The following is a 10,634-nucleotide window of genomic DNA, read 5'->3' as shown; positions in this document are numbered from 1 at the left end:
CAGTCCAATTCAGCTTTTTAGTGCTCTACTGCTAATATGAATAAATATCCAAAGCTTGCTAGAAATTTGAGAAAAAGCTTTAGGACATTTGGCCTAATATATGAGAAGAATAAAGAAATTTGGAGGCTATGCAAAAAGAAAAGAAAGACAAACCTTCTAAAATAGTATAATTATCTCCAGAGAAAGGAAATCAACAGAGCTATAAAAAATAATATTCAGAGAAAAAAAATTCTCATAAATGAAAAACAGCAGAAATGAAAAACCAATAAAAAGTTTTGACAACCTGAAACTAACATAACACTGTATGTTAGCTACAGTGGAATTTAAAAAATAATTTTTTTAAAAAAGGCTGGACAATAAATGTGAGGAAGTTTCTCAGAAAGTAGGATAAAAGTCAAAAGATTTAAATGTTTAAAAAAAAAAGGAGCAGGATAGGAGATCCAAATACTAAAGATAAGGATAAAAACAGGGACAGAAGGGATTCCAATAAATAATTTAAGACAATTCCTAAAATCTAAAGACAGAATTCCCACTATGAATATAAAGGCATGACACCCTGAACAACATTATGAACCTTCAAAAAACGGGGAAAAGGAGCAGATTCTATAAGCAGAGATTGACAGACCCTGGAGGACTACGGCGGAAAGGTTTCAGAATTCTGGGGAGAGGTTTCCAACCTAGAATTTTGTATTCAGCCAAGTTATCCTAAAGACTTTCCTCATACATTGAAGGTCTCAAAAAATTCACCTCCCATATACCGTTTGAGTTCTACCCAACGAGGGGGCAAATCAAGGAGGATGTTCTAAGATCCAACAGCAGTTGGTCCAAGAAAAGAAGGGCAGAGTAAAATTCTAGAATGATGACGACGATGACCGGACCCGCGTGACAGCTGTGGGGCCGGCCTGGGGGCAGCCAGTGTAGACTAGAGGAGGCTGAGAAGCTGCGGGGAAGGTTGCTCGAGGGGACAGACCTGGTGAAGTATCTGCGTGTTTGAGTACAGCACAAGGACGTTGTGTGTGACGTGGATGGGGGGAAGTTTTGGGAGGAGAGAAAACTTCGTAGAATCCACAAAAATTGCAAAAAAGTATGACAGGAGAAGGATGCTGGTATGTCCTGGCTTGTGACTGGGGGACTTGTACATCGTACAATAACCTGAGCAATGAACAGTGATGGGAACAAGCACCCTGGGAGGAAAGGCTGGGAGCTGGGCTACAGGGGAGATGCAGGGAGTAGCATGTGCTCCGGGGAGGACGGGGGAGGGAACGAAGGAGGGACATGAACCTGTTAGGGCAGCGGCACTGAAGGAAATACCAAAAGCAGATCATTCCAGAGTGAAGGGCTCAAGGGAAAGGGCAGGGCGGAGGTTAGACGGTTCGTTTCACAACCAGGCCCGTGGAACCCCTGGACCCCACACCATGTGCATTGCTGAAAAATGTAAAAAGGTAATGACACGTTTGCTGCTATGGCTTCATCAGCAACGCGGGATAGAGGTGTCCAAGGGGCGTTTGGTCGCAGTGCTGGGCTAGCACCTGTGGGCCCCACGGGGAGCGCGGCGGCACTGGCCGAGCACCTGCAGCCCCCCACGCCACCCGCCACCCGGGGCAGGGCTCTGGGCACCACACAGCAGAGTGAAGACAGCTCCACACCGTCTGACGCTGGGGGACACTCAGGTGAGGCCTGGGTCGGGGAGCCCCGACCAGTGAGCTAGAAACTGCGGAAGCTTTCTGGAAGGGTGGATTCCGGAGAAAGGAAAGGCAGGGGTAAGTCATTCTAACAGCAAAAGCAGCAGGGGTGGTGGGAACTGATTGGACACCCAGGGATGGAATTTAAAAAGAAAAGGAAGCAAATAAATGAATAAATAGAAAGATGAAAGAAAGAAAGAAAGAAAGAAAAAAGAAAAAAGAAGAAAAGGAAAGAAAAAAGAAAAAAGAAGAAAGAAAAAAGAAGAAAGAAAAAAGAAAAAAGAAAGAGAAAGAAAGAAAAAAGAAAAAAGAAGAAAAAGAAAGAGAAGAAAGAAAGAAGAAAGAGAAAGAAAAAAGAAGAGAAAAAGAAAAAAGAAAAAGAAAGAAATAAGAAAGAAAAGAAGAAAAAAGAAAGAAAAAGAAAAGGAAAGAAAAAAAGAAAAAAGAAAAAAAGAAGAAAAAAGAAAGAAAAAGAAAGAAAAAGAAAAAAGAAAAAAGAAGAAAGAAAAAGAAAGAGAAAGAAAAAAGAAAAAATAAAGAAAAAAGAAAAAAGAAGAAAAAGAAAGAAAAAAGAAAAAGGAAGAAAGAAAAAGAAGAAAGAAAAGAAGAAAAAAGAAAAAAAAGAAAGAAGAAAGAAAAAGAAAAAAGAAAGAAAAAGAAAGAAGAAAGAAAAGAGAGAAGAAAAAAGAAAAAAGAAAAAAGAAGAAAAAAGAAAAAGAAAAAAGAAAGAAAAAGAAAAAGAAAAGAAGAAAAAGAAAGAAAAAAGAAGAAAAAAAGAAAGAAGAAAATAGAAAAAGAAAGAAAAAGAAGAAAGAAAAGAAAGAAAAGAAGAAAGGAAGGAAGGAGGAGGAAAGAGCGAGCTTTGCAGAGTGGCCTCGGGAGCCTCACTCGCTCGTCGGGCCGGACACGCCGAGACCCTCAGACGCGGCTTCATGATGGGGCTCGTGGGCGAGCTAAGAGGAAGTGTCCCTGATTCCTGGTCCTCTCTGGGGATTTACGACTTCCTAAGTGTCGACTGTAGCAGCCACCTCCCAGCATCACCTCCCAGCATCACCCACTGGGACACATTGGCCACATGTGGCCTCGCCCACCGTGTCCTCCCTCCAGCATGTTCTTGCCCTTCCCGTGACTCCCGTGACGCTGGCCCCCCCGGCCCATGGCCCCCCCCCCGGGTGCTGAGTCCCCTGTGGGCCCCCTTTGGCAGGTGGTGGTCGGGCAGGCAGTTGTCCTGATTCTCAGGCAGATGGGACGGGAATATTCAAGGAAAACGTGGGAGAAATGGCAAGAACCCCCACGGCACCATCAGCAAGGACTGGGTGACACGCCCAGGGGGACGCCGGTCGTGCTTCTGGTGCCGATGGAGGCCGCGCGGCCGGCAGTGTGGGCTGCGTCTACGAGTGTGTGGGCCGGACGGGAAAAGGGGATCTTGGCGTTTCGTTGGATTTTATCAGCCACATTACAGACAGGTGCCCCGACGGCCCAGATCCTGCCTGTAAAATGTTTATTGTTGCGTGTCGACCCCCTGGCCGGGTACGAAAAGGCTTTCCGGGGATGCCTCTGAGAAAACTGAATTTAAATTATGGGTGAACAGGGACGCCAGGGGGGCTCAGCAGTTGAGCGTCTGCCCTCGGCTCAGGGCGTGATCCCGGGTCCTGGGTTCGAGTCCCACATCAGGGTCCCTGCATGGAGCCTGCTTCTCCCTCTGCCTGTGTCCCTGCCTCTCTCTCTCTCTCTCTCTGTGACTCTCATGAACAAATAAATAAAATCTTTAAAAACTAATAAATAAAATGTGGGTGAACAGAAAAGAAGATGACCCCAACCCACCAAAACCATGACTGATGTACAAAAATATGCACTCGATGCACAGCTCCAATCATTGAAACTTATTCCGATGGAGATACATGGATCCAATACTCAAGGAAGCTCTCACGTCCTCGCAGCATCCCTTGTATCCATATGCGTAGGCCCTGACGGTACCGCCAAAAAGGGTTTCAGTGACAGAAATGTAGGCCAGTGTCGGCCGCAGTCAAGCAGAACCACTTAGCGCGTGGTCAGTCCAGTACCGCGACGCGAGCCTCCCTTCGGAGGCCTAGTTTGGATCTGAAAGCGTGTTGGAGAGATGGGCCCCCCGGCGGCTGCGCCCTGATCGCCTGCCCACGGCTGCGGGCTCAGCGCGCACGGCTGGACCCCTCCAGGGCACCCCACTTCCACGCAGCCCCGGAGGGGAGGCAGACTTTGCCGACGGATGGGAGCCAGGCCGACGGCGGGAACGCGGCCGTGCTACACCCCAAGGCTCCCGCCAGGTGTGCGAGCGCCTTCGAAGATCTTCCTTCTCTTTCTTGGCTGTTTTTTCGTAAGTTTGCTCCAAGTCCTATTGTATCTCCCACAGCTTTAACTTACAGCGAATTCAGCTTTCTCCTCTTAACCACTAAATTCTTCTTCTCTACTTCAAGAAGGTCTTGAAATCCCCCTTTCTTCCAAGAAGTCCCCTTGACTTGTTGGCATAGGAGTCCTTGAACCACCTCATTTGGGTACGGGGTTTTTACGTGCCTCCCCTCCATTCTCTGAGCCACAAGAGCCCTTTTTTGTCTCTATTTTGCTTAAGTTTTGTCATCCTCCAGCACCTAGTGCTTCCCTGAGCCGTGTCGCGGGGGGGTGGGGGGCAGCAGAAGGCCCGGTTGGCCGGGAGGAGGAACTAGCCGAGGCTAACCTAAGGGGTGATGAAGCCAGGCAGCTCTGACGGACACATCCTGCCCCTTTCAGTCTTACGAGTCGTTAGCCCCTCTCGGAGCCCTCATTTTCCTTCCCATCTGTGCAATGGGCCCAGCACCTTGTAGCTCACAGGGCCGTCACGAGGCTACTGGGGGCCGTGGGATGCTCTGGGGCACTGTCTAGTGCTTGGGGAGTCCCCAACGAGCGGAGGACCAGCAGGACAGCTGATACCTGCTTTATGGTCAGACACAAGGCAAGCGAGAATTCAGGTGTTTATTTTGCACATGAAAACTAGACATAAAAAGTCATACAGGTCATGAAATGCTGAAATACAGACGCTTATAGGGGAAGAACAACTAAACTGCATCTTGTATTAAAGACACCCCCTTTACTGGGTGGACGCCCTGTCCTGGGTATTTAAAAAACGAACACTCAGGACGGAGGATTTGCGCTCAGCTCATCACCCTGTTGGATGTGAGAGTTAACATGCTTAGGAGGGACCACAGCCTGCGTATTCCTCCGTAGTGTATCAAGCACATCTGAAAAATCAGACTTTCACGTCCAGGTGCTGTGGTGTCACTCGTACACCGAGTGAACGGACACAACAACACAGACTTCTTTTAAACGGCTGATACTGCATTTGGCCAAACTGCGCTCCGCGGCTACTTGTGCTCGTAAAGATACTGACTTAAAAAAGGGGATTCTGTGACATCCACAGAAGTGTTTGAGAACCTGACACACAGCCTCCGGGTAAGAAAATTACTCAGTGTTCTGGGCAGACGGTATGATGAAGTTACTGGGGGAAGCTGACCTTGAACGAGGTCACGGTGCCCTGAACCTGTTCTGGTAAACGAAGTCAGCAGCAAATGTAGGGCAAACAGCAGGAGGTTCACCAGACGCCTCTGCCGCCTGGTGACAGGGGACACCGCAGGAGGGGGGAGCGAGCAGTGGGCAGGAGGGGTCACCAGGCGCTGGCTTCCCTTTGGGAGTAGCGAGGCCTGCAGCCGTCCCCATCAGCGTGTGTGGGGTATCCAAGCCCCACCGCAGTAACCAGCAGATCTGCAGGGGCAGGTGACGCATGGACGCGAAGACACATTGAATTAAGGGGGAGTAAGACACAGGAAAGCCACACGGAAAGGTGCTGGGTGTTTATTAGCTCAGTGAGAAGCAGAAATTAGGCAGCAAAACACAAGGTTAACTCGTGGACATCGGGACCACAGATGATCTACCCCAAAGGTAACATTTTCCTAGGCAAACCGCAGATGTTCTAGAAATCCATTTGAGTTAGGAGACTTAGAGGCACAGGTATGAAATAAAGTTTTTAAGGACAGATGTACGGTTCAGGAGTGTTCAGGCTCCAAAGACGTCTATATATCTAACTTTCCAAGCGTCTTCTTACAACTTCTCCACGTGTCTTGGGAGCTGCTGACCCTACAGGTCTGGCACACGAGACACTGAAGAACGCCTCGGTCACATCTTAGTCACATGCCACCTCACAGCACCCCCTGGAACAGTAGCTCCTCCTGCAGCACTCATCATGCAGCGTCTAGCTAAGAACATGTATATTTAAAGGTATTTTAAAGACAGACAGGGCCTAGTGTAATAAAAATGACAAAGTAATGCTTGGGCATTTCAGACAAGGTCATTTTGGTTGAAATAAAACGTATACAGACCCCTCTTTAAGGGAGCAATCTGGAAAAAAGAGACAGACCGCAAACCCACTGCTCTGTATGCCAACACCCTGAGGGCACTAAAGCGACTGATGAGATGCCAGTCTCCGGAATGCCCTTATCTCGGAGGTAATTATGTTTTCATCATAGTTGAGGCAGCAGCTTGGAAGCAGGCGAGCTGCAGGTGCATGCTGCTCTTGAACTTGTTCAGCAGCTCTTCCAGCAACCTGCAGGGACGAGAAGCTACTTTACAACCTGCACACTGAGGTCGCCTAGCGACACGAGAAAGCACGCAGGAGGGACGAGCGCCCGGCTTTCGCTTCTGCTCGCTGAGAAGTTAATACTTACGGATTAACTCAATAACAGAAGTAAGTTAATCAAAGAAGCTAATCAAAAGGAATATATATTTATATACATATTTGTATTTATATATAAAAGTCTCCCTCCTGTCTCTTTCCCCTAGATTAATTAGATTTCTTCCTAAAGCCCATTAATGTTTGGGGCTATGCTTCTTTTTTGATTCACTACTCTACGTTGGCTAATTGAATTTAAATAAAAAAATAAGAATAAGTAAAAATTCATACATACGGAATGTACTCCTTTGGGCATACAGGTCTACGGATACTGATAAATACATAGTAGCAACCTAACAACCCTTCAAATCCCAATCCTTTTGTGTTGCCTCTTTGCAGCCACCTTTCTCCTCATCCTGACCCCTGGCCTATTTGTCTTTTCCTCCTGTTTTGCATTCTCGTTTTTAACAAATATTGGAGAGCGCTAAACGGACGTGGTGAATTAGGCGCCAGGAGAATCAGGGTCAGCTGTAACTCGGTGGGCAAATTATCCTAGTACTTGATGACTCAGTTAGTTTCTTCAACTGGTTTGATGTCTGATTTTAGGGCCAGAAAGGATCTTACAGCCAAATGCAAAGGCGGGTGGACTTCAGTTACGGGGAGTGAAGGAGCAAAGACCTACAGCGCTTCTGCTACCCCAGCTGACTGGGGTAGAGCATTTCTGAGATTTGCCTGGCCTACATTTTGTCTCAGGTCAGAATCTCCTCTTTTGTGAGTAGCAAAATTTAAACTCTGGGCAAAACCATTAACATAATGTTAGTGGAATATATATCATTTCATTATGTCATGTGTACAAATTCACTTTTTTACTACTTTGTAATATATAAAGCAAAAACAAAAACAAAAACAAAAACAAAACCCAAACCACATTGCTGAGCTACTCCAAGGAAAAAAGTCATTAAGCTCTGCATTTTACTATGCTGCCCTTCTTACATTTCTCTAATATCTTTTTAAAAATCTAGGACAATAATATAGTTTACTGAGTCAGAATAAACTTTCTTAAAATGTTTTCTGTATTAGTCACTTAAAACAAGAACAGAACTAATGTCTCAAGTGCCATAAACGCAGGGGAAAGGTTTTACCTTTTCTGCACTTGGGACACAGGCCGGGTGCAGCCAACGTAACGTGTGCTGTCAGGGGCTGTTGGGTACATTGTGACGCCCAAACCGTTACCTATTCAAACAGTCCTTCGAGGTAACAGAACCTGGCTCACACATCTGAGCTGCCCTTGAAATCGGCACATAGAACTTACTTTTTATCTGCTCCGCTTGAAAGCTGAGGCAGGGCTTCTAAAGCCTGTTTAAAACTCGACCTGGAACACAGACAGGCAACATTCAAGTTGGAACATTTCATATTTCTAAGGGGGATCATGAGCATCACTGAGAACTCTAAAGTGCATCTTAAATATAAAGGAACCTGTATAAGCCAGTGAAGCATGTAGAAAAAGTAAAAGTGAAAAACAATAGAAAAAGTAAAAGTAAAAGTGAGGGTACAAGGTATGGTTCCCAGGCGGAGGCCCTGTAGGAGTAGGGTCAGAAAACTCAACAAGGAAATGAAACACGACTTGAAAAGCTAAAAGGGACGGATTTTGACAGAAGGGTGCTACTCACGGCAGATGAGAGCTTAATAATATGGACATGTTCAATTTTTAAAGTCTTTTCAAAACAAAACTGAACTAGTAAAGCAACTGGTAAGAAAGGGAGGAAACTAACTAGAAATAGAGATGATCCTGTGAGATTGCCAAATGGAGGCATTTATAGTATTAACATGTAGAGGGCCTGATTTACATTAATTAAACAGTCCATAGCATTTAGTTATTATCATATTTAAAATCTGTATGGTAACTGGGGATTGACTGGTTGGTTTTAATTCAACATCCTTTCTTTTCATGAAAACCTAAAAGGGTGTGAATTAAAAAACCCACCAACTTGGTATGCTTAACTTTTTAAAGCAGAAAGTACCAGAAAGGCTACCGAATCAAATAAAAAGCACTTAAGGGGAAATCCTTTGGTAATGACTTATACTGGTCACTAAGGAATAATTTTTAACTTCTCATCTCTTCTTCTTTTATAACATTGACTAAAGGTAAAGAAATAAATGTGATTATTCTTGACTTTAAGGTGGTCTTTGATTGTGTATTGTAAAACTGGACCCTCACCAGTGCCCTAGCAAACATTCTCTTGGGCGAGGTTTCTCAAACGAGGGGCAAATATCACAGCAGCACACAGAGAGACTACGAAGTTCCAAGAGGGTCATAAAGGTCCTGGAAACTTCAGTTGTTCCTGGTTAGGGCAAGGAACAGGCTACAGCTTGTGGGCAAACTCAGCTCCCTTCCCACTATGAAGTCGACTTTCCTCTTTCCTGATGCAGAGAGGAGTCTCTGCTGTTATCACGTCATCTTAAATCTCTTCTCAATCAATAAAAAGTAATGTAATGCTATTATTCTTTATTTTTACATTATGACAGTAATGATGATGATGATGAAGACAATACCACCGATTATTTGCAGTGCACCAACAGGCTAGGGGGTAACTTGGCACATTTTTTCATTTAATTACCCCAAAATTCTGCCTAGAAACTACTTATTATCTTTCTTGTGTAGATGAGGAACTTATGCTCTTAAAGGTTAAATTAAAAGGAATACCTAGGTGCCTACATGAAGCAGGTACCCACATCAAATATGGACTCAGTGGAGTGCCCTCTATCATCTATTATTATTTAGTACTTTATGTAGAAAAATGATGACTGGGTAAAGGTGTGGCTCCATAACTAACATGGGAACCATCCAGAATGGCTCTGGTCAGCCATCATGAACAGGAATAAGAAGCTAACTTCATTTGTTAGGAAAAACTGTTAAAAGTCTTTTTAGTTGTGATAATGACCATACAAGTGATGGTGTAAGGCATGTCCTCAAAAGCTGGAGATGAGTAACTGTATCACACCAAGTGTCCTTAGACATTTTATTTCTATACTACTTGGATTCTCAGGCATATTAACATACAGCCCAGTATTTCCTAGGCACGATTGCCAGTGGAGTAAACAATTTTGTATAGGCAAGTAGTCAGTAATGTTTCAGTTCACCTACTGATATTTCGATAGGAAATCCTGACTTTCATTCAAAACAGCTAAAAGTTATCATCAAATTTCCACTACAAAATTTTGTAGAGAAACCACAAGGCTTCCTCTTATGCTGATATTTACAATGCTTAAACGGTCCCTCAGAGTCTGCTATGAATAGATTAAGACTCAATTCTTATTTTTTTCCTTTTTAAGAGAAACACATAATGCTCTCCTATATCACTTATGAGATTAAGATTTATCTTACTGAATGAAGTTAGGAAAAATCATATTAAACCTTTTTTCCTTTATATTATGCTACAGAGAACTAGTATTAGGAGTCTTTGGCTTATTATGCTTTTTAGCTAAAAAAATTAATGCAATGTAAACTTTATCACATCACAGTCATGAGCACTCACTCTGACCAGTTATCTTTACAAAGGATTTTATATACTAATATGATAATCTTTATTTTTAATGAAGCACTCAGAACAAAAACATTTAGCATCTCACTTGCTCTCAGGTGTCAGGTGAACAGCCACAGTATCTCTCAAAGCACAGATTTCAAGCCGTGCCTAAGGATGAGAAAAGGAAAAAGTGAGGGGAACTGCATCAATTATTAAACTGAAACAAGCGATGAGCAGACAGTCTCAGCCTGCTTACTGCAGAGACGGTTGACAGAAGACTGCCAGCACGTGGTTCCCCGCCACCTGCCACCTACTAACTACGAACAGACTTTCTACAACACTCCAAAGAAATCAGCTATGACAAACTATTTTTTTACTGAAAATTAACTCAAAGTCAAGTATGACTGTGTGAAGGCAGGGAGCCAGATTTGTTATAAAAAGGGTCAACCTATACAAGGATTTTCCAGAAATCTGTATTTACTACCTAGCCAGTAATGTTTCCTTTAGTATGATTGTGAGAGGAAGCAAAATTTGAAACATTGTCCCTGGATTATTTAAGTAAACAGACTGGCTTACTTTCTTATACCTATGCCCTTTTGGGTACACTGACTTTAATCTCAAAAGCTAAAACAAAGCTCTGCAGATTTAATCACCACCGGCTTTTGTTTGTTTGATGATTGTTTTTTTTTTTTTTTAATAAAAATTGACAAGTTGATCCAAAAACAACTTGAAAAAGAATAACACAAATGGAGA

The 10,634-nt window shown here is 43.9% G+C and overlaps 1 protein-coding gene across 15 annotated transcripts in view; it reads right to left on the bottom strand.

The window, feature by feature from the left end:
- Positions 1-5,527: 5,527 nt before the first annotated feature.
- Positions 5,528-10,634, bottom strand: part of EXOC2 (exocyst complex component 2) — a 214,910-nt gene continuing 209,803 nt past the window's right edge. For all 15 annotated transcript variants that reach the window (XM_072729245.1, XM_072729255.1, XM_072729259.1 and 12 more), the window contains 3 exons: positions 9,988-10,049; positions 7,670-7,729; positions 5,528-6,291 (listed from right to left, as the gene is read on the bottom strand). In XM_072729245.1, coding sequence (XP_072585346.1) covers positions 6,198-6,291; positions 7,670-7,729; positions 9,988-10,049 — 216 coding nt within the window. In that variant the 3' untranslated portion in view covers positions 5,528-6,197. The remainder of the gene's footprint in view (positions 6,292-7,669; positions 7,730-9,987; positions 10,050-10,634) is intronic.

This window comes from Vulpes vulpes, chromosome 12 (genome assembly GCF_048418805.1).
Source record: "Vulpes vulpes isolate BD-2025 chromosome 12, VulVul3, whole genome shotgun sequence".
Lineage (NCBI taxonomy): Eukaryota > Metazoa > Chordata > Mammalia > Carnivora > Canidae > Vulpes > Vulpes vulpes.
This window is presented reverse-complemented; position numbering and strand designations above follow the sequence as displayed.